Consider the following 25,055-nt stretch of genomic DNA (forward strand, 5'->3'; position numbering starts at 1 on the left):
TTTGTATAAGTTATTGTTTAACATATAACTGAGAATACAGGAGTTGTTTAACATGCAGTTTTCTTAATGACATACTATATATTTTTTACATTTTTTTCCACTGACATTTTGCTCACTGCTCAAGTCACATGTTAATATTCCAGATGCCCCGTCACATGACACGTCCAGAGCTCACGTAAATAGATTAAGCGCTGTCCCCGTTGGATGAAACACACCTATTGTTGTGCTTACAATTAGATGACACCCTCACCGTGCAAACATCCACATCTCCTGTCTCTCTCACTCTCCTCCAAGCATTTTTTTTTTTCCTTACATCCACAAGCCCCACCCCTTCGTGTCCCTCTCGGCGCTCTGATTGGTCGCCCCGCAAACACAGCCCTCCCTTGGTTTATAAAAGAAGCGCAGAGGGAGGAGGACTTCAGCTTGTTGCCTCTCTGTGTCAAGAGAAACTCACGAGTTTTTTGGTGTTGAGAAAAAACAGCTGTTCTGATTTGGGATTTATTCAAAGTGTCCAGCCATGTGCAAGGGACTATCTCAGCTTCCAGCAACATGCTTAAAAGGGTAAGTTAAACAAAATGAGATTATTAAAATCATTTTCACAGTTAATAATTGGAAGAGGAGTTAACTGCTTACTGAAATCAAAGTATTGCTACAAATTCCAACTGTAAAATCAAGAAGTACTGCCTCTTACTACTATAACAGTGGATAGTAATGTATTATATAGGTTTGGGAATGATGTCTGTAGTGTTGTAATTATGAATGGACATTTACAGTAAGGGATATCATAGCAAATCTATATCTCATCTACTGAAAGTCTTAAGGAAATGCAGTATTTGTACGCTCATTTCATTGGTTTCTATTACTAATACACATTATCTTACTTTCAGCAGTCTTACAAAAGTGTGTATTTTGTGTATGACTTGTGTTTTTTTGGTGAATTTAGCTACTTAGGCTTGATTTTTTATATATATTTTTTCAATTCATGTTTGTAACGATGCCGGGATGAAAAGAGCAGATTCATAAAAATGTACAAAATGAATTCACAATGTGGATTTTATTTTGTTATTTGTACTTTGAAATACTGATATCAATGTACTGTACTTTCAAGCTACGTGAACGGCAGTTGAGTAAGAAAATTGGATATTGTAAGTCAAATTATAAACTAGAAATAATCTAAATGAATTGTTTGGAGATAATTGTGCTTAAAATATCTATACCCCAAACTCAAGAAACTCAAAACAAGATTATTATAGCAAATTCAAATCATATTAACTAATGATTTATTCTGTAATGCTCATATTTATAATTGTATATACAGTTTTGGTGTTTATATTAAAGCTAAAATATGCTAATTTGCTGGTGCTATCTCTTCGTCAGAGCTAAAGACATCAAGCACAAGATCAGCCACTTACTGCAGAAGCCGGAGCCTCAGACGGCCGAGCCAAAGCAGGGCAAAGAGAAGAACAACACAGCAGCGAACAAGAGGTAGGTCACTGCAAAACTGTTATGTAATTTGTTACAATACATTTAATGCATAATTGAGTTTTTCCTTGCAAATTAAATTCACATCTTTATGGGTTGATTCAATGTCTACAAGGTTGGTCACAAAATCTATAAGCAGCTATAAATCAATAAAAGTGAATGAATAATGATGAAAACAACAGTTTAACAAAAAAAAAAAAAACACGCACACACAAAAATCCCTAAAAAAAAACAAACAAACAAACAAAAAAACAAAAAATTTGACAAACCTGAAGCTAAGAGGTTTTCATGACTGTTATAACATGGAATTATATCAGAAACATACATTTTATTGTAAAAAAAACCCAAAACAAAACATGTTTTTTATTATAATTTTGGTATTAAAAGTGGTAATGAGTATCAAGGATTTGTCTTGTAAAAATAAAACAAACAAAAAAAAACTAATAAAAATCACATGACAGTTAAGTAAAAAGTTTTGCTTCATGGGTGTAAAATCAAAATAAGAAAATGTATTTAATGAAACAACCAAAAGCCATCTACTTCCACATAAACCAACTCAAGTCGGCTCTTTTGGATCCGAGTTTCATTTTTTTTTTTTTTATCCAAATAGTTTTCTTTCAAATTTGCATACATTTTAAACTAATTAACACTGAAGCAAAACAAGACTGAGAGCCGAAACAAAGCAGACGACACAAATGAGAGCTTCGTGCATGTATAAACATATTTGGCATCTTAACAGTTATCTACTTTTTTTTTTTTCATTTTTATTGTTATTGTAAACATTGTATTTTGAATTTCATCATTTCAAAGAGTAAACCCACTCCAAGTCTGAATCATTTTAAACAGATCTGAGCCTTGGTTTGTGTTCGTTTGTTGTTAAAATGAGTTCTCACATTGACTTCTGTTTATAAAGAAATATTTAAAAACCCAGTCTTTTGAACGACTGTTTAAGATAAATAGATCCAAAAGATTCGGAACCGACAAAGGAGCCAAAAGTCCCATCACTTTTTACTGTGAGTTTGACCATAGAGTATAGTTAGCAACCAATGTTCTGATTTTATTACTTGTTTCCAGCCAAGGATTATTAGATTATTGCTTTATAGTCGCCATAATGCATTGAATCACAGAATAGCCACTTCCTTTTTATTTCGATTCCGCCTTTGCTATCATGATCGCGTCTATTTAGGATCCGTCAATGATTTACCAGGTGAATCACTTTTACTGGCACTATTGTCGTAAACACCTTTGAAGCTAAATCAAATGTGTGTTTTATTATAGATGCTCAGTTATCGTTGCAGGTTTGATTCCCGCCCGAGCACATACTATTGTTGGGTCCATAGGTTTTGACACTTCATACGTCGCTCATTACGGTAGGAAGGGCATCAGGCATAAATGGAAATGCATAAGGAATATAAAATAAATCAGCGACTGGTTCACTGCGACCACCAAAAGTTTAGCATTCAAATTGAATTCCGATGTAAACCTGGAATAACTTTATAATATATTACTACATTCCTGCTACTGCAACCTTTTAATACTTCTCCTGCCACACTACAACCTACTACAGCTACTACTACTACTACTACTACTATTGCAACTACAGAGTATTTTAGTCATATTAGCCAACATTTCAAACAATTCTTTCTATTGTACATTAACATTTACACACTAGAAACACATTTTTAACCAAATAAAGATCGAAATATGATGAGGTGTGATGTGTTTTATAGTCGTTAACAGATACAATTATGAAAATATGATTATTTTGATAGATAAACAGAATTATTCCAATTAATTGTTGCAGCCCTGACAACCAGCACCACTGTAAATGTACTACTTATACTGCAAATACCACTGGTACTAATCAATATCTACTACTGTTACATTAAATCCACACTATGTACAACTAAAAAAAGACTCAAATCAAAGCAAGTTCTTTTTATTACAGTAAGAAAACAAATAAAAAGCATGCGTCCTTTCTGTGAGCTGGCTTGCATCTCCACAAATCTGACTCTTACTTGGCCAGGAGAAGTGTTTCCTCCTGCTCGTTTCCATGGGAATGTTGCATAGTATCACGTCTGGAAGCATCTGGAAAAACTCTATGATAATGAATGTAGCAGTTTCCTCCGTGTCCTCACGCCTCCTTGGCCTCTGACGCACTCAGAATATTAAAGTCACAGTGTGTAACTTCGTCAAACAATAGCTTCAAAGGCACGCTAATGATCCGGCGACATGACACAAACAGATTACAATGTGTTTAGGATGCAGTGCAAGTTCTGACCAGGAAATCAACGTGTCAGCGCAGGGCAGGGAAGGTATCTGATGAGAATATCAGTCTTTATTAAACAGTGCGCCATTGACTGTAGATACGGCTGTTTGTAAGAAATTAGGGCCGTTGCCGTAGTAATTAACAATGCACATTAACAAAAGACTATGCATTTTGGTTTTGGTAACATGTAAGAAGATTCAGTTCAGGTCAATTCAAGTGTAATTATATAAAGCACATTTAAAACAACTTGTATAAAAGTGCTTCACCTAAGAGACAAAAAAAAAGAAAAAAAAGACATACATACATACAGTTGGTCAAAAAAGTATTTCGTCAGCCATCAATTGTGCACGTTCTCCCACTTAAAAAGATGAGGGAGGCCTGTAATTTTCATCATAGGTACAATTCAACTATGAGAGAGAATGGGGGGAAAGAATCCAGGAAAACACATGAATTAATTGGTGAATTCCTCAATAAAATAAGGATTTGGTCACCTATAAACAAGCAAGATTTCAAGAACTTTAAGAGGTTCTTCTGTCCTCCACTCGTTACCTGTATTAATGGCACCTGTTTGAACTCGTTATCAGTTTAAAAGACACCTGTCCACAACCTCAAACAGTCAGACTCCAAACTCCACTATGACCAAGACCACCGCCAGGAACTCAAATCCTGCTAGAGAGTTGGACTTTATAACTTTATGACTTTATGAGTTATTGTGCTTGTCCAGTTCAACACAGAGTCCACACCCTAAGATTCGTCTCCGCGGGGCAACAATAAGAGAAAAGACGATCAATCACACTGTCATGCCAGAGCAGAGGGTTAGATTGGCCAAACACCACAATTTAAGTTCAGGAAGTTTGTGCTCAGCCAAGTCTGCACATCGCTGACACTGCTGCGGGGCTTTGATTGTGGTCTGGCTGTCACTCGCGGTCACTGCAGATATACTCGTTTGTCACCTGCTTCATTGTGCTTTCTAAAAACATCACCCACAGAGAGAAAGAGGTCGTCACAATCTACAAGTATTACATTACATTTATTGCCATATTGTGACACTTTCCAGGCAAAGCAATAACATCTCCATGGAGACAAGCAGGTGCCAAACTCTTCCCCCCAGAAAAGTTGTAAAGTGCACCGTTTAAAATCTACTTGCATATTTTTATTTAGCCTAAAACCATGTACATACAGATTACAATTCATTTTTCATTCCATTCTCTGTATTTAGTCTTCACATCCTGTTTGCAGCAGATTAGATTTTGACATTTTGGAGCCCTGTGGATGGTTGGGTCTGTGTGTGTTGAACCTGTGGCACTGGGCTTTGTTTGGACCCATTTTTTTATTTTTTATTTATTTATTTTTTTGGTTTTATTTTGGTTGAATTTTAGGCTCCCTCCTCCATCACTTATAATAGAGTGGTATCGGTGACTCAGTGAACATGTTTACTGCAGTGGATGAATCAGTACTGCTAGGTTTCCCTCTGCAGTTCTGTTTCACTGAAAAACGTGAACTGCTCCTCTGTGTTTTTACAGTACATACACTTTCACCAGTTTTTAGCCTTATTTAAAGATACAATATGTAACCTTCTGGAGGCGGAATGTCACTTGCGTGATTTCATGGAAATAGAAAGTTAAAACCATACTTCAGAACATTTTCCATGGAGATAGATAAGTTTTATGCCATAATGTGGAATATTATAGTCAAAGGAACAATATTTCCATGGAAACAAGCAGGCAGCATCAGGTATGTGGAGGTGCAAGCTTCCTCAGAGTAGGGACGCATGATTTGCCAAAAAAGTTACATACTGTGGCTTTAAAGTCCCACTTTATAACTTGTAGAATAGTGTGTGTTCTTACTGTGAGCGAGAATGTCCTCACAGTCGTGACTCTTACTCGGGATGTAGGAGGGCCGCCTCTCACTTGTCTCCTCCCGCTTGTTTCCATGGAAATGTTGTTTGGCTATAACTTTCTATTTCTACAGAGTAATGCAGGTCAGAAAGTTCCGCAGTGTTCCTTCAAACTTTCAAACAGCCACTTTCTGTGGTTCATTTATGAGACATGTTTATTATGCTTTATGGCAATGGCTCAGTGGTCAGAGCGATTGCCCTCCAACCCAAAGTTGGCATTTGAATCCGACCTCCGACCAGTGCAGGCTGCCATTGTAACCTTGAGCAAGACATTCATCCACCTTTCCTATGTATATGAGGGAGTGATTGATGGTTGAGGGGGCCAAAGGCGCAGATTGGCAGCTACACTTCTATCAGTCTACCCCAGGGCAGCTGTTGAGTTGGGAATGAATGAGTATCGCTTTGATAAGTTTGGAAAGTTTGAAGTACAATACATGACGAATATTATGACCAATTTATACTATTAAAAATATGCATATACCTATACAATATTTCTCAGAATAGAAATGTTATGAAATTCGTATTTAGCTGCAGTATTTTCAGAGTCTACTCTCTCCATTGTGACCTCAAAAGTCTCACCTCAACTCACTGCACTGACTGGTGGTGGCACCCAAGACATTAATCACTGAAACTATTCAAGCCCACAGCAGCTTTTAAATCCCCACACCTGTGGTCTCATACAACAAGCCCCGTTTAGCATCCCCCTGACATTTTCAATATTCACCACCATTACACTCCCTTTGTATCATTATGCACCGATCAATACTAATCTGCTTCTCTAAAAGCTTTTTCCCCATGGAGAACACAACTGCTTTAGCCTATTATTTGACTGGATATGATGGTCTTGGGATTACATGTCAATGGAACACTATTAATTATTGACTATATTGAACTTTTAAAGGTCCTATATTACATGGAATTAACTTTAATCCATGTTCGAATGTTGTAACCTCATCAAAAGCATAGCAGATGTGTTTTGTTTCAATCACACATGTCTGAGTAATCCTTTATTATTAGCTCGTTTACGCCTTGTGACGTCATGAAGCAGTAATTTTCAAGTTAACAGCTAACTTTACTTCAGTAGAGATCAGCAACTCCAGGGCTGAAATCATCCAAATGATTCTAGGGAAGATGTGTAGAGTTTAAAAACACAGTGGAACACTTCCTGTATTACCACATGATGACATCACAAGGTGGAATAGAGCGTTTTCTGTTTGAGAGAAAAACGTGCCGGTTTATGCAAAGTTTGTTTGAATGTTGAACAAAACACAGCTCTGTTTTTGATGAGGAAACAACATTATAACATCAGAAAATAGTGTAATAATGTGTTTGTTTTTAAATAATACCAAACTGTGCACACAATAGTTTAATTGTGAGACACTGACTATAAGTTTGAGCTAAATCAATGTGACAGCGTCTTAAGCTTGGCTCGTTTTCACATATACTGTCTGCAGATCCCATTTCATTTGAATAGAAATAGATTTTTTTAGCAGTAGTTGACAGTGAGGGAGTGTTAAAGTGACAGATGCAATCCTTCAAGTATTTTCCGATTTGCAGTTGAGAGGAAATGGTGACGCAAAATGGAATAAGAAAGAATGACATATGAGCATTGGACAGGCAAATGTGTTTGTTATGTCATTTACCATATGGGTTTTGAGTGTGTAAAATCGTGCCTAGTTTTTCCTTGTTTCTTTGTGAAGTTTTTTGAAGTATTTTTACTTCTTAATGGTTTAGAGGGCCCAATTTACACTGTTTTCTGATCTATGTTATAATGTTTTACTCATCAAAAAACACTTAAGTGCATAAATCCTGCATATTTAGGTTTAGGAGTTCATCTCTCAAACAGTAAACACTCTGTTCCACCTTGTGATTTCATGTGGTAATACAGGAAGTGCTCCACTGTGTTTTTAAACTCCAGATAGTAGTATTTTATTTAATAATCATAGTACTGGTAGAAGTACTGGTACAGAAATGGTACAGGTAATAGCAATTTAGTAGTATTTTGTTTAATCTTCATAGTACTGGTAGTAGTACTGGTATAGAAGTAGTACAGGTAGCAGTATTTAGAAGTCTTATTCTGTAAAGCACTTTAAATGAAATACTTCTAGGCAATGCAAGTTTATTTGCATAGCACAATTCGTACACAAAGTAATTAAATCATCAAAGTACTGGTTGTAGTACTGGTATAGAAGTAGCACAGGTAGTAGTATTTAGTTGTATTTTATTTAATCCTCATAGTATTGGTAGTGGTACTGGTATAGAAGTAGTACAAGTAGTAGTATTTAGTAGGATTGTATTAAATCATCATAGTGCTCATAGTAGTACTGGTACAGAAGTAGTAGTATTTGGAAGTATTTTAAACGTCATAGTACTGATAGTAGTACTGGTATAGAAGTAGCACAGGTAGCAATATTTAGTATTTTATTTAATCACCATAGTAGTGGTAGTATTACTGGTATAGAAGTAGTACAGGTGGTAGTATTTAGTATTTAATTTAATCCTTGTAATATTTCCAGGAGCCCCACTGCGGTGGATGTGGAGAAGTGGAGAGAGTCGTTCAGTCATCTGGTGAAATCGCACGGTGAGTTTGAACAGTTCGATTGTCTCCTTCATTAAAATGTCATGTGTATACAGTGATATTTGGTCGTATAGTCCCAGGTCTCGACCAAGACGTCTGGAAAGCAGTGAAAAGGCCACACAGAGCCACAGTGACAGGGTAAAACTGATGAGACAGTACACAGGGAGCCATCAGACCTATAGGGCAGGACCTCGGCACTAGTGTTCTCATGATACTAAAATGTCAAACTTGACTTTGATACTATGGAATAGATATTTCTTTCTTTATTCTTTATTCGTCAGGGAACATGTACAAATTAATTTATCTTACAAAAGAAAAGATGATGCTCAATACCGATTCCATATACTTGTCCATGTGGTCTTCATTTCTGTCCTTTAGTATCAATACTTGCTCAAATGAGTATCTAGTTTCGATACTTGTTTAAGTATAGATTAGTATATGATTTTTGATACTTTTGATACCCCTACAATGCACATGTTTTAATGGTTGAGATTCAGAATACAGAAGCAAAACACAGTCAACTTTCTGAGCAGATTTTTACCAAAACTAAATTTTCACAGTAACGATGGAAAAACGTTTCAAAATTCAGAAAAGTAAACTAAAATATAAAATCTAGTGGTTTATTTTTTATTAGAAACACAAAATTTTTAGATCATAATTTTAGAAATACTTTAATTAAATAAGAATCATGACATACTTTGATTTGAAATGCACTACTTTAAAGGCACACAAGTAGTACATGCAGCTTTTTAGGTGGTGGGCTCACGTATGCTTGTCTCCATGGAGATGTCACTGCTTTGTACATAATGTTCCACAGTATGGCATTAAACATATGGTGCAACTTTAAGTTACGTTAAACAAACAAAATATTACATAGTTTAGGACTTAAATCTTTAACGCTTCATATGGAAACAAGCAGGTGACACTACGAAGCCAAGTTACAGGTTAGGTCTGTGAAGAGGCAAGCCCACTCACAGAAAGACTGCATGTTTTTAATTTGTTTTTGAGCAACTTTCCTTGGATTTACGTTTAGTACTTAGTGCTAGATATGGCAGGTACACTATTATAACTTAAAGTACCATTGTGTAATATTCCAGCTAATAAACAAACTTTTCATAAATAAAAGTCTTTATTTCATTATGGGCTTTTTTATAAGTCAAAAATACCTTGAAAAACATGTATCTTTACTGTAAGCGGACTCGCCTCTCCACAAGCCTGACTAGTAACTTGGGCAATGTGATGGGCGTGCCACCTGCTTGTCTTTATGAAGGTGTTGTGAGGCTTCAGTTTATCTATTTGTATAATAACAAAAATGTATATGAAAATTGGCTTTTTAGACTTGTATCACCAGAGGAAGTAGAAACAACATTAATTTTCCTTTATAAAAAATGTGTTGCAGAATTATCTTGTTTTTTTTCTTTTATCTTTCCAATTTGTAGTGGCTCAAACACAAACAACACTACCTGCCTCCTTTCACCATCTCCTCATTATCTTTGCTTCACTTGGGCAGAACAGACTCAGTAAATAAGAAGCCGCCAGAGAAACATTACCTTAAATAAACTCAGTAAATGGCAACTATATTTAAAAAAAATAAAAATTATCTCTAACAATTTTCAGATGCAAAAAGTAATTTCTGCAAAATCCTACTTCCTGAAACCCAGAAATGTAACAAAAGGGTTTTTATATTGATCAGTTTACCATTTATTCAAATTGGAAGTATTGTTGTTTGAATGTAACCTTTCAACATTTCATATTGTAAACTAATTCAAGCATTAACATTTGAAAGAAGACTGGCATATGAACTGATAAACTTTAGCAAAAATAACATAAATATAGTAATAGTAAGTATATATTATTGCATGGTGGCAGAGTGGCTAGCATTCTCGCCCAATAGCACAAAGTTCCTGATTTCCGAGCCGAAGGAGTGTCCTCATTTGTGGAGAATGTTCTTTGTGTCTGGGTGGGTCTTTTCCTGCTATTTGGGTATGGTTTCCCTTGTCAAACTAAAACAAACTGGGCTGTGCCTCCGCATACTGCACGGCGCTCGCTCACTGCTCCCAAAGGATGAATGGGTCAAATGCAGAGGATGAATTTTCCCACATCCATGGGTATCAGAGTGATGAAAAAATACCCTAACAATTGACAATTCAAAACATAATACTATATCTTTTGAATGGTCAAAAGTTCTCACAATGACGTCTATAAAAAGGAAGATTAAAACAACTAATGGGGAAACTAAATCTGGACAGGCCCAGAACACAAGAGCGATCAATGATCTATCAATTACCATCAAGCTAGTCCATTAGTCATCAAGTTTTTGTTTTGTTTTTTTACAATTTTGGAGTTAGTACTCTGTATTTTTTTCTATAGCTGTTAACATTAGGCTGCAAAAAAAAACCCAAAAAAACCCAAAACACATACACACAAATGTTTAATAATTAAGACGGTTTTGTCTGGCAGTAACCCATTTACATGAGGTAAAATAAAAGGCTCATTAAAAGTCATTGTTGTTATTATAGATAATGATTAGCATGTAACACTGGCATCTGAGCTAAAGGCTAACTCATTTTAAGTTAAATTTCTGATATAGTGTGGATGTAATATACACATACAAGTAATGAAATAAACAGACTATATAGTTAATTATGCACCTTGGCTGCAGAATTCATTTATATTCATTAGATACTACATAGCTTCATAGCTGGGCTAGCCGAGTGATGTAGCAACAGCTATAGAAACATATGTGACGTATATATGTATGTCAGTGTCTGGATCTGTATTCTGCATCAATCTCTTGATGGCTTTTTTTTTTTTTTTTGCAAGACACTGTCAAGCTCTCCATGTGCTAAAGTCCATCACAGTTTGTATGGAAACTGCCTGTTGCTATACACAGTGGTGGTGTGTTCTCATGCTCTGCTGCTGGGGCTACGTGTCCAGAGGCAGCGTTATCAGTCCCATGAGACCTTATGTCCACTGCTGTCCACTGCTCCATGTGTTGGCCTCCCCCTTGGGCTTTCAACCACTCTAAACTGACCTCTCTCCCAATAACCCCTCAACTCTCTCCATCAACTCCCTCCGATCTCAGTCTGCCAAGACCAAACCAGGTCTAAATGACGACTAAGTGCCATTGCTCAAAAAATTGACACGATTGAAAAAAATACATACCTTGCCTGCTACCATAGCTACTATAGCCCCCATAGCTAACATAGCTACCATACCATACCATACTAATTACTATAACATACCTGGTCCTCAGCATGATACAGTAGTGTGGCACTTTGCTGTGGTGCCGTTTACGCCGCACCATAAAGGAACAGGTGGAATCTAGAGCCACAGCTAAACCAGAGGTCCGTGGATTTGATTCTTTTTATAATATAAAACAATGATCCACCTGTGTCACTGATCATAACTATATTCACAAAAAGCATAACATGTCTTCTTTTATCAGAACATACAGATCCTCGATCCTCTGCTCTGTTGGCTTGTGTAAATGTATTCGCCCCTGGGTTTTAAACTATTTAAAACTCTTGACTGACGGAAATCAGTTGAAGGCAATAACCCTGTTTACGCTCTCCTCTTTCCAAGAAAAAGACCAAGAACCAAAGTCACATTTTCAAAAGATTTTTATCTTTTGAAAATGTGACTTTGGTGCTTTGGTAGCACCATTGATTAAGTAAGAATGAAACAGTGTTGAACCAAGGCCAACTTCTGAACAAACCAGCTATCATGCTTATGTAAGATAACAAAAGTCCTCTTAAGACTGTGACTGTGAGATGATTTTTTCCATTTATGCTTTAGTGTATCCTCAACCTAGACATTTTTGAGCACATAATACAATATGTATTATGTGAAATGTAATACATTTCTGCAGAGGTGGGTAGAGTATAAGAAAGAGCTTCAAGAATTACTCAAGTGAAGAATTTTAAGTACTTAAGGGCACTGCACTGTCTGTAAGTAGTGTCTGATTTATAAGCACTAAAAAGCACTAAATAAAGCAAAAACACTGGGATTTTCAAAGGATGGATCACAAAATATTTGAAATGTACGTATTTAAAAAGATATATCAATGTCTAACTTACTCAACTTTCTCACTGTAGGAAGAGTAACCAAAACTGTTACTTAATTAAGAGAGCCATAACACTGCCAGATATTTTTACTCAAGCAGTATTAAAAGTATGGTGAAAACTACGCCGACACGTATATTTTTTCTCTGAATAGAAATAATAAAATCCTGTTAATGGGTAAAGTGGAACTAAACACTAAATCTATTTGTTGGACTTCGTTGTTGTTAACTTGAGCGCAAACTAGGTACATTTGCAGCTTTCTGGTCAAAAGCGCCTAAAGTTTATGCTGCCTTTTGTGGCCTCTGCAATTTCTAGTACTATGTGACATCACGCAGGACTGCCCAGATTACAGCTGACTCCGTTTATGATTAGAAAAACCTGATTGCAGGGGCGGAGTTTGAAATGTGGATACCTGTTTGTCCAATCACACTGCAGACTCCGCCCCTCCTCCCTTCTCGCTCTCGCTGCCCAGTTTAACACTTCTATTTGAAATGTGGTTGTGGGTGGCGTTTAGGTGTTTAGTCCAACTTTAAAATTCAAAATTCAGTTCAATTATTGCCTTGTGCGTGGGTCAAACTTGAATGCGTTGTTCCATTGCAGTGGGCCGTGCGGTCTTCTCCAGTTTCCTGAGGTCAGAGTTCAGTGAGGAGAACCTAATGTTCTGGGAGGCGTGTGAGGAGTACAAGAAGAGCCCAGCGTCCCAACTCCAGAGCCGCGCCGTGAAGATCTACCAGCAGTACATAGAGGCGGACGCTCCCAATGAGGTAACAGTACACACAGTACACAATACAAACTAATCTAATTTTAACTACAATTTATTTTTTATTTTTTTTCCAATCATAAAAATCCTAGAAAATAAATAAATACAATTAAATAGGCTATGGTCAGAATTAGGTGCAAGTTCTGGCCCACAAAACTTTGCAATCATAAAACAAAACAAGTTAAGAAGAAATTATTCACTTATCCAGTTTTTAAGCGCTATTCACTGCTCTGAGTTTTATCATGACTATAAAGTTAATAACAACTAGTATGCTAATGCGCACTTCCTGATTCTTCTTCTTGTTCTTATAATTGGATGCAAACGGAAGAAACAACATTGAAAGAGCCTACTTGAGTTTCGAATCTACTAAATTAACTAAAGATTGGATTTCTGATTAGATAAATGACTTGAGTATCAAAACACAATATGAAATGTTTTGGTAGGTCTGAAAAAAAAAATCTAATGCAATTTTTAGTCTGTTGTTAGTATAAACACTTGGTTTGAACATGTACTTCTTATCTGAGAACACAGGAAATGTTTAAGAACTTTTTTTTTCCATAACATTCTCTTAGAAGAAATAGGTTATATTTATATTCAGTGTTTTGTTCAGACATGTGTAAAAATGCCACAGCCACATATACTGCACTTGGCCAGATTCTAACTTTGAGTAAATAATCAGAAAATCTCCAGAAAACATTTACTCTTGGTTTTAAATCTTTTCAATCTCAGAGAAAAGTAGTGCGTTTAAGCGTTATCTGAAAACACGCTGTTAGTTCGAGTACACTTGAGTTTGTAGCTTTCACTGCTGGCACTTCAACAACAGGTTTACTTGCATCCTAACCCAAAATTTCACACCAGTCAAACTCAAGTATTACTATGTTGTCCTTGAAGTACTTTTTAAAGAACGCCAAATAAAGGAGGAACTTTTATGTATCCGTTTTGGCTGGAGGAGTATTTTTCCATTGACAAAACGGCTGGAGGGTTTGATCTCCATTTCCAACCATGACAATAAAGCAACACAGACTGTGATTGTGTCACTGAGCAAGACATTTAACCTAACTTGCGTCAATTATTTGCATACGTGAATGTGAGTGTGTTTGCAGTTTATTTAGCAGTGATATATGGACCTGGTTTGATAAGATTGAATAACTTAATAACTTCCTCACTATCTTGATGCATTCCTAACGTCATAATTTGTTTTGCTGGCACTATTTTAAAAACAACTAAATACAAACAGCACACAGTCGTCTCATTTCTACCATAAGAGCTGCCTTTACAAAACATGCAGGCACTCATGTACTTACTGCAAGTTGAAGGTACTGTATCTAATGTCCCTGTGAGAAACAGTGGTCCAAAGCTATTCCTCACTTACCTTATGCATTGCGAACATCCTAATTACTCACTGCGATGAGTTTGTAAGCATTTTCCATAACGCTGAGACCAGAGCTGCCCCCGAACTAGGATGCTAATGTGCACTTCTTCATTATTGGACAATACAATTATTTGATGCAGAGAGTACACAGAAAGCTTATTTTGACCCTAAGAGCTACTCATACAATATATCTGTACTGGGGCAAGACAAACTTTGCTCAAATAAATGGTCAAAAAAGGGCCTTTTAATTTAAGCAGATAAGTAAAACATAGATTAAAGACCATAAAAAATCAATTTCGTATCTGAAGGTGCTTCTGGCTCCATCGACTCTGGTTCCACTTTACATTAAAAACTGTCAGGCTCGTCATTTTGGTCTTAATTGTTTGTATTAACCCGCTCTACATGATCTTGGTGTTTCAAGACTCAAGATATGAACATTAATAATAGACAAATCAGGCGCCGTCTTTCCCCGAGGTCACTCCCGATGACGTTAGCAACAGGTTTGATTGACAGCGTTGCTAAGTGCCTGTGAGAAGGGACATTACCTTCAACTGCGTCGCTCCAGATTAGCTACATAAATATCATAGCTCTTCGGTTGCTATGAAATTTGTGGTCGGAATTCCTAATACGGAATTCGGCTCCAAATTGGCCCCTATAACTGCTCCAGTCTTGATAAGCTTCATTTGACTGGAGCCGAATGCTGTGGGTGACGTCACACTCCCTTAGTCGACTTCTTTATACAGTCTTTGGACGTACCACGCAAATTTTCAACTCAGATTCAACTTCAGACAAGGACTCATGACAAAACAATCCAAAGTGTTATCAAATGACGTAGCTCTCACGAAAGAATGACTTATAAGTGGTTACAAAAGAAACAATTGAAAAAGTACAAAAGTGAAAGACATTTTCTCCTCTCCAGAGATTTCTTAAATTGCTTTTACAAAGATGACGTTTGAGAACAGAGGTGGATTAGATCATGCGGAGAGTGAGGCAAAATATAAGGTTCGTTTCATAAGAAGACAGAAATAGCATCTGTGTTTGTGAGTTAGATGTAGGAAAGACATATGGAGCAGTCTGCACGTTGATCCCACACACTGGAGGGACATTTAGATTTGACGTTGAGTGGGAATGATTAGACTACAACAGCCTGTCACTGAGAAGAAGGAATAAAAACTGTCAGTTATACCACAGTTTTGAAGTACTGCTGAAGTAAATATAGACGATAAACGTTAACATAAAGCAGAATCATCCCCCAAAAAGTATTCTAAATGTACAATATAGCAAAAAATATACAGCTCAAATTTCATTGTAGTACAGAAAAAAAATAAAAATTAAAAAATTCCCAGTAGTACAAAGAAAAAGTACCCAATGTTAATTAGCTTTGGGTCTCTTGAAAGGGACTTATTAAAATTAAATCCAACGTATTTTTAAATATTATTATTAATGAGATGAAGTAACCACGGTCAAATTTGAATACTGATGTTTATGTTCTTGTCCAATCAGAAACTATTTGAAAAACTGCATACAGACTGCCTTACAGAGTACATCTATTATAAAGACCAGAAAAGCACATTTCTGAAAAAAGAGTGGGAAGAAGAAAAACGTATATTAACCCACCCCTATTCATTACAAAATTACAAAAATGATACAATGAGCTCCTCACTATGGGTTGCCAGATCCTACAACAGACAAGAAATGGCATCCCAGGTTCAGTTGTGATTGTACTACAGTTTTTAAATCAGTAGGAGCTATCATATTTAACCAGTTTTTTCATGTTTTACCCTGAAGGTGAACCTGGACGCAGCGACCCGAGACCTGACCAAGCAGAACCTGGATCGCGCCTGTCCCACCTGCTTCGACGAGGCTCAGAAGATGATCTACCTGCTCATGGAAAAAGACTCCTACAGAAGGTTCCTCCACTCCAGCCTGCTCCAGGACCTGTGCCCCACCAAAGGCTCCCGGGACGAGGGGAGCCAGCAAACCGTGGCCGGGGGGGCCTAGACCACGCCCAGAGACTGTGGAAGAGACCAGACCGCCACCGCAATGTCGGCAAGAGGATGACGTAATCTATATGAGCTAAAATGACTTCAGTTCAGAATATTCGTCTAGACTTTAGTTGGTTTTACTAACTAAGATTATTTCACTAGTTTGAAAAAATATCTGAGCGACATTCTTCTTTTGTATTCTTATGAACATGAAGGATTCACTTAAACGCGATTAATCAGTAATTCAATTAATAGTCTTGAAGTTAATCATCGATACTTAAAAAAATCTGAATCTCAAATAATTTTAACTAAACTAAAGTGTAAAGTGATATACATTTTTTCAGTGTATGGAATATTAGCATTTAGTTAAAGCTGCACCACGTAACTTTTATGGTGGAAGGTCTGTCGCATTTCTCTCCACGGACACGCTATTGCTTTACCTGGAATGTTCCACAGTACGGCATTAATCTCATCCATCTTGCATCAATCTGACCTTCCGCCTGAAATGTTCCACAGTGCATCTTTAACATTATTTTGTGTTGTGGTTTTGTTGTTTTTTTTACGTATTGTTGGTTGCTAGTTTTACTTGTACTTTTAATGTTTATTTTTACGTTTTATATATGTAGGTATGGTGGTATACGTTTACTGCAGTTACTATTGCATTTTGTCAGTGATGAAAGTCTAAAGAGGCATTTGGGGCAGAATAATAGTGGACCAATGGGCGACAGTTATGAAATGAGTTGAGCGCTGGATTGAAGAATATATACACACACACACATGCACACAAAAAAGAGAAAAAAACACAAACTAACAAATAAATATTGAAATTATATGTTAAATTGTAGTGTATTATGTATTTTCCCCATATAATCACAAACTCATATTAAATCAAATTCTCGCTTTAGGTCAACATAAAATAACTGAATCGTCGTATACTCCAGTGAAACTTGTATATTATTTGTCCTTATATGAAAAACAACTGGACAATAAACAACTTTACAAACACACCATTAGCACTTTTCTTTTCTTTTTTTTTTCTTTTCATTGCTTTATTTTAGTTTTATTCCTTATTATATCATCTTGTTTATTATTGTTAATATCTAAATACCAACCGTCTTAGCTTCTGAGATGGACCAATAACAATCCAGTGTTTGTGTAGCCAAAATGCTAATCCAATCCCATGTATTTATGGAATACCAAAGAATAGGCACTGTTTTTGTGTCTCCAGGCAAGACACTTTACCATTATTCCATTGTTTGATCTCAGTTTAGTCATGTAAACTTGCAGGTTGTTTCATTTATTTAAAGTTCGGTATTGGTCTACTATTATTTCTTGGTGTTGATTATGTATTTTTTTTATTTTATTGTTTCATTGTTTTTCTTATTTTACACTTACTCCTCATGTCTGGACTAGTGGGTCTAAAATCCAGTCCCGTCCACCGCCAGCTTGTTGAATAGTCAATTACCTTCTGCTACAACGATGAATGTTTCAAGTGACAAATCTCACATCTTTTTTCCGCTGCCAAGTAACACAATACTGAAAAATCCATCCAAGCGGCCTGCATTTTGACACGCATATATATTTAAGTAGCAAATAAGAAGTCGTCCGCTTTGTAAATGAACCTTCTTCAGCCAAACTACCTACATAGAAACGTGTACATGTCTTAACTTTAGCTGTACGTGTTGAGCTCGGTGTCTACTGCGAGATTTTTTTCTTCTTAAATGGTTGATAAGACGGTGCATACGATGGTGCGAACGATGATCAAAGTTTGTCTGAGCGAATATCAGGCTGTAGTTAAGATATGGTAATGTCACTGTGACCTAATCGTACCGGTTCGTTAAGGCTAAAAGGCACAAAAGTTATTAAAAGGGAAAAGGAAATGCAGGTCCAGTTCATGGCAGAGCTTTTCTTCTGCTACTCTGACGGAGCACTTGGGTTGTTGTGCTTTTAAAATACAAACTTTAAAGACTTTAAAATGCAAAACACGCTTGATGTCAGTTGTAGCCCGTCTTTGCAGTGGTCCAAAGTTACTCCTCACTCACCTTACGCACTCTGAACATCTTAATTATTCACCGCGATGAGTTTGCAAGCGCTCAGAGACTAGAGCGGAACAAGGGTAACGACTAAAGTTCTCGCTCGTCTTTGGTCATTTGACTAAGATTAATCTTTGTCCCGTCTCACAGTTGGACCTCAGACCCTCGATTTTGAGCTACAACATAAGATTTTACCCATGATCATAAATGTTTCATCACAGAGGGACAAAATCGTGCAGTGGTCGACACCCAGCTTTAGATTAGTCAACAAACCAGGACTAATCTCGTCAGTATAGCAGCACTCTGTGTTTTAACGTAGAAACATAGTGAAAACGTTGGCAAAAAAGTTAATCAAATGTTCAATGAGCTACACGTGCCATGTAAAGACTATGTGTATGTGTATAGAACAGTTACTCTTTGCTTTGGATCGTTGTAAGTTAGAATTTTTGCTTCTAACTATGTAAACAGGTTTTTATTTCAACGCAATGTAAGATTTTTGAACTTGTTTGGCCCTGTTCAGATCTGGCTGCGCTTTGAAGATGGAGACTCGCACGTAGTCTTAGTAATGTTTGCTTAAAAAGTATACAAGGAGTTATATTTTTTATGCGTTTTAATTAGGGAAGAAACTCTAGAGAATATCTATATAAATGTGTTCATCGTACCTCTTGCAAACACCATCAACCATAAGCCTTAAAACAGCATCGAATGGTTCCAGTTTCTTTAACTGTTATGGAAAGAGAATATATAAGTAAAATGTTGAGATTTAGATACTACATTTTTATTTATTTTTGAGTTTCTGGGATAGTTCCCTCAATTTTTGCAACTGCAAGTCACTTCTTGCCTTAAATCTGCACATCACTACAGATAAACATACAAAAAAACTGAAAAAAAAATGGAATCCATGCACATTCATTCTTAAAAAGCACACCAATTTAAAAAAAAATAAAAATAAAATAATAATGATAATTTGTCAAATTTGCCTCTAGTAAGCCTAAAGCCACTGATGTCTACAAAACATACATTTTTTTGAACTACTTGAATTAGTATATTAGCATTATTATACTCTCGCATATTATGTTCAAATGAAGAAAAAAAAGATGGACTGTGTAGGTTGAAAATTACAGCTTGGGCCAGATCTGAACAGCAAAATTACCGGCCAAGGTGACTGTTTGAAAAGCTCTGGATTATTAATGTAAATTGCCTCTAATGACACGTTTTCAATGCATTTTCACTGCACTCCATCTGCTCTTAAGATGCTGTAAAAAGCCTTACCATTTGTTTTACATAATGGCTGTACTTACAATACTGCATGTTACATAAACGGGGAGTAAAGTCAAATATTGTTACGTATTTTGACGTTTGTGATCCAAGCATGCCAAAGTGTCCTCTTGTGCAAATTGTATCCAATGTGTCGTCTTGTGAATTAAAATTTCGCGAGTGTGAACTAACTGCAATGGTAGGAGACTATATACTGTATCAGATATTTATTAAATGATTGTCTTATTTATACTGTAATGTTCACGTAATAAAAATGTCTCAAATGAAAAAAGTTGAATGCGTTGTACTGTCTTAAAAACATGAAAAACAGAACTAGTTTGCAGTGGACCAAAGTTATTCCTCACTTACCTTAAGCATTCTGACCATCCTAATTATTCACCGTGACGAGTTTACAAGTGCTTTTCACAATTTGCAGAGACCAGTGGAGTTTTGCCATGATGCTAAGGCTGACGACAACTAGCATGCTAACCGTGCACCATGGACTTACATTGTTTGAGCAGGTCTTGGGGTCAAAATATCTATATTGGGGCACATTTTGCTCGAATAGATGGGGAAAAAATCTGATGTTAGCTTGTTCCGCGCTGTAGTTTTGGTGATCTCACAACAGTTTGAATCGAATCAAGTGGGAAAAAAATGGCTAAATAAAAAATAAAATGTGTTATTTATGCAGGAAGTACTTAATTAAACCTGTCCTTACAAATTAAGTATAAATTACCTTTTGAAGTTGATTAATAGTAACAGCATTAATAGAACAGCATTTCAAATAAGCAATCAAAAGGAAAAAGCGGCAAAATTTGCAAGGCCAAAAAGCTTCTAATTTGTTACATTATTTATACTTTTAAACAAATTAATGCCAGAATGTGGTCTATTTTGAACGTCATGCATTCACATCAGGCATGAACAATGTCCTTTTCCTGAATCCCATTAGACCCTTTCACGAGTGATTACAAAGCTGCACACACAGCCTGGTATATAACCCTCATTCATTTTAATGAGGCAGAAAAATAAAAACTCATTTATTCTGTTGTTTGTAGACAATGCAGACAAATGGTTATTGTTTAAATGTTAATTATATTTGAGTAATACTCGTCAATACTAGTTTGGGTTCAGGATCTGCTGGTGGGGGAGGGACCCGGAAAGACCTGGCACACTCAAGCGTATTGTGGGGGAACATCTGTTGGAGCTCTTTGTCAGCAGGATGTTGAACACACACCTACAGGAGAGCTTCTTCCAGACGCCAGGGGAGGCTGGGGACATTGATTCTGAGTGGACCATGTTCTCCACCTCCACTGTCAATGCGACTGCTGTGGTTGTAAGGTCTGTGGTGGTTGTCGTGGCGGCATGTCTCACTGGGAACACACCCTGAGGAAGACTAAGGACGTGCTGGAGACCAAGGACATGCTGGAAGGAGTATGTCTCTCAGCTGTCCTCGGAATACCTCTTGGTCCCCCCATAAGGGAGCTCGAGGATGTGTGTGTGTGAAAGTCTGGGCCTCCATGCTCAGACTGCTGCCTCTGCAACCCGTCCCCATATAAAGCGGAAGAAAATGGATGGGTGGATAATACTAATCAATATCTACCTTCCAGCTCCATTTTCTGAAGTTCATTAAGAATATCTGTGGTGCTTGGTGAAGTAAAAAAATAAAATAAAAATCTAATACATATTAATTAAGTAGCCACTAGCTTTCATACTAATTTCAGCTCTATCGCTATGCAGTAAACTATGTTAAGCACTTCTACACATGGTTCTAACACGGCTCTGGTTAGTGGTTGTCAATTGTCAAAAAAGCCCTGGTTTTTCGTAGTTTACAATGTTTGTAGGCGAAAAGTCAATGTATGGAATCCTAGCAGCCTTGAGAAATTAGGCGTTCTGTTAAGAAATACTGGAAAGGTCTGTAGAACGTCTCAATAAAAATACAGCAGACACAGCCATTTTTAAAGAGCTTGTACCCGATTTTTTTCCACTTGTTTGAGCAAAATTTGTCTTGCCCCAGCACAAATATAAGCATGGAAGTGCACGTTTCCATACTAGTTGTTAGCATTACCATGATGGCAGAACTCCACTCTCATCTGACACTTGTGAAAAGCACTTATAAACTCATCACCGTGAATAATTAGGATGCTCAGAAGGCATAAGAAAGGTGAGAATTAACTTTGGACCATTGCAAACCTGTTTAAAATGAGCCAATTCTATTTTCCAAATGTTTAAGACTCTAAAAATCAGGTGTAGCGCTCTTAAAATAATATTTAATCAAAGCATGGTCCTGCAGGTTACGGTATCATGGGGTGGCAGGTTCAAACGTCACTAAAGTGCATGTTGTTGCTGCTCACTCCAGGTGCAACATGAGAAACGAACAACAAGCTAAAAAGTAACAATTGTTTGCCCTGTTAAAATGTAATTTAGTCATTGTTATGTTTTGAGACCGTGCATTGTACTGTGGTATTACTATTGTTAGCACATCTAAGGCCAAAACATTTTTCAGAGAGTTGTTTAAATTCATGTCGGGTACAGTAAAGTTCGGGACGGCACAATACACCAGGAGTAAACAAACAGTCAAAAGGCATAAGTTCTCTGCGCTTGTTTTTGAATAGACGCAGTTTGTGTCAATAGATCGCAAACATGTTTTCTTGTCTGGTCCTGTGGGATTTTAAAGGTCAAAAACTCAAATATGGTTGCTCTATACTTCAGATTTGGTTTCTCTTGTACAAAAAAAATGGTTGGCAAAGTAGAAGCCCTTATCAGGATTAAACATTTACCCTTAGTGGCTAAAAATCAAAAAGTCTGCTGCTACTTTTTTTTGGAATGATTTAAAGTAGCGATGCACCGGTACTAGTACTGAATAACAGTAGTGCAAAGTAGCAAAATACATAAGTAAATGTGCTGCAGCCTACTTTCTTTTAGGTTGCAAAGCAGGTGAGATGGAAAATGGGTAAAGAACTCCAAACCACTCTTGATGTTGATAGTTAAAAGTGCCCATATTTTGCTATTTTTTGATCTTATAATGTTGTTTCCTCATCAAAAACATACCTGGAGTTTTGTGTTTTGTTTCATTCACACCTGCTTAACACACAAACCCTGCATATTTAGGTTGTTCTCAAACAGAACACGCTCTGTTCCACCTTGTGATGTCATGTGGTGATACATGAAGTGCTCCAGTGTGTTTTTAAACTCCATACACCTTCACTAGAATCACTTGGATTATTTCAGCCCTTGAATTGCCGATCTCTACTGAACTAAAGGTAAAAAAGTAGCTGTTAACTTGAAAACTACTGCTTCATGACATCACAAGGTGGAACAGAGCATTCTGAGCTTTGGAAATGCAGACAGACTAATAATAAAGGGTTATTCAAACATCGTGTGAATGAAACAAAACAATTAATTGGGATGGTAAAAATTCAGAGGGAATATTAATACAAATTGGCAGAGCAGTAATGGATGTAGTATTTCATTGCTGGGTCTGTATTTATTTGAAATGGCTTTTGTTCCTGTTTCAATGTGGCAGCTGCAGCTCTCAGGCAACTATTTATTCCTATTGAAAAAAGATACATGTGTTATAATTACATTTCCTATAGCGCACTGTAGAGTTCGGTACAGTTGGGTGTTTTTGAAAAGCTTTTTACACAAAAGCACTTCTCACTCTACTATGAGATAGCCACAAAAGCGCTTGCTCGAATTGTAACAGTGTATGAACATACATTGTGTTCTGCTTCCTGATTGGCTATGGGACTGTAGATCATTGTCCATCAGTCTCCTCCGTGGCGTCTTTATTGTACGATACAGAACATGTTCAGCCAAATTTACATAAATGTTCGATCGCAGTGTGACTCTGAAGTGCTGTTTCTTTGCAAGGTTTCTCCCTGACAAAACCAACAATGTCGATGAAACGTTCTGCACCGTCAAATTTCAGAAACGCTTTGGACTTAAAAGTGTTTCTGTGCACGGAGAGGCGCCTCTGTGGATACCGCTGGAGCAGAGACACGTGAACAACACATTTAAAGCGATCATCGAGGAAGAGGGATATAATATACCAAGGTTTGAACTTTGAGAGTGTTTAAACAAGAGAGAAATGTGAGAAAATGTCAATGCCTGCGTGAGAAAAGTGTATAAAGTGTGTGGTGAGGGGTTTTACAGCCTTAAAACATATATAATAATTGTAAAAAATAAAGCTGACTACTTCGCAGATTTCCCCTATTGCGGGTTATTTTTATGTGATAGATAACCCCATCTTTTTCATCTGTGCACTGAACTGTTGGCTCTGCTTGTATATTTGCCAAAAACAAAGTATTAACAAGTTTTATGAGTTTCACTTTCGTTTTTGACGCTCTGAGACACCCCTCTACTCCCCGCGTTAAGTCACTCCCCGACATCACAACACAATCAGTTTACATCCCACTAATGAAACTACTGCACATTGCACCAGGGTTGTGAAGTTGTTGTGTAGAGTTTTGGTCATGTTTTTGACTTACAGCTAAACATAAGGAGGGTTTGGATAGCGGAAACATGCATGGATGACTTCTAAAATCTTTTCAGCCATGTTTGTGACGAGGGAACATTATAACATGGTAGAAAGCTTTTTAATGTCCAGCTCTCAGAAACAATAGAACTGTATCCACTGTGTTTTGTTGAGTGCTTTCTAGGCAAGAGCTTTTCGTCTTAATCTGAGGACCGGACCCATGAACCTAAGTACTTGAAATCCTTCACATCCTGCTTCATCTGCCTGTCAATAAGTCCCATAGGAAATCAGGGAGACAGGATACAGTTCCAGACCCATGCATCTTTGTAAAGTATATGGTAAAAGTGTGTGGTTTGGGCTGACCAAAGGCAACTAAACACTACTAAATTAAAATAAGTACAACTAAAACTGTGTCAACTGATAAGAGCTGCATTTTTAAACTCAGTGCTTAAATGTTTGATCCCTCTCCATCTCACAGTAATCACACTGCATCAGCGTGTTGTGTGTTGTGTGTACGATGGGGACAGTGCCATGGTTCCAGTGACGAATGAACTCAGACACTCAAATAGTTATGTCACCAAGGGAGATGTTGGGCTAGACCAATCACACACTTTACAAGTACATAAACATTTTCAAGTTTTGGAGTACTTACCAAAATGTACAGTCAAAGCTCCTAACGGCATACTTTAAAGAGGGGGAATTACACGTCTATCACATACAGTATTTAGATCACCATGTTACCTTTTATTTATTAGAAATTATTATTATTATTCGCCAAAAACAATGCATTAACATGTTTCATAAGTATCAGTTTTGTTTCTGATATTCTGAGCTCCACCCTCCCTACTTTTGCACTCTCCATATTAAGCAAAAGACAAAGTTTA

General features: G+C 36.9%; 1 protein-coding gene across 1 annotated transcript; it reads left to right on the forward strand.

Moving 5' to 3' along the window:
- Nucleotides 1-420: 420 nt before the first annotated feature.
- Nucleotides 421-19,989, forward strand: LOC117370306 (regulator of G-protein signaling 5-like). Its single transcript, XM_033965701.2, has 5 exons — nucleotides 421-561; nucleotides 1,378-1,485; nucleotides 8,165-8,229; nucleotides 12,891-13,054; nucleotides 16,211-19,989. The coding sequence occupies exons 1-5, from the start codon at nucleotides 518-520 to the stop codon at nucleotides 16,421-16,423; spliced, it is 594 nt and encodes a 197-aa protein (XP_033821592.1). The 5' UTR covers nucleotides 421-517; the 3' UTR covers nucleotides 16,424-19,989.
- Nucleotides 19,990-25,055: the final 5,066 nt, after the last annotated feature.

Source organism: Periophthalmus magnuspinnatus, chromosome 4, assembly GCF_009829125.3.
Source record: "Periophthalmus magnuspinnatus isolate fPerMag1 chromosome 4, fPerMag1.2.pri, whole genome shotgun sequence".
In the NCBI taxonomy this organism is placed as follows: Eukaryota; Metazoa; Chordata; class Actinopteri; order Gobiiformes; family Gobiidae; genus Periophthalmus; species Periophthalmus magnuspinnatus.

Excerpts from the sequence above, each read along its gene's own strand:
- LOC117370306 (XM_033965701.2), top strand. The coding sequence starts at position 518 with ATGTGCAAGGGACTATCTCAGCTTCCAGCAACATGCTTAAAAGG. Across the intron at positions 1,486-8,164 it reads AACACAGCAGCGAACAAGAG|GAGCCCCACTGCGGTGGATG; the intron begins GTAGGTCACTGC and ends TAATATTTCCAG. Across the intron at positions 8,230-12,890 it reads TCATCTGGTGAAATCGCACG|TGGGCCGTGCGGTCTTCTCC; the intron begins GTGAGTTTGAAC and ends GTTCCATTGCAG.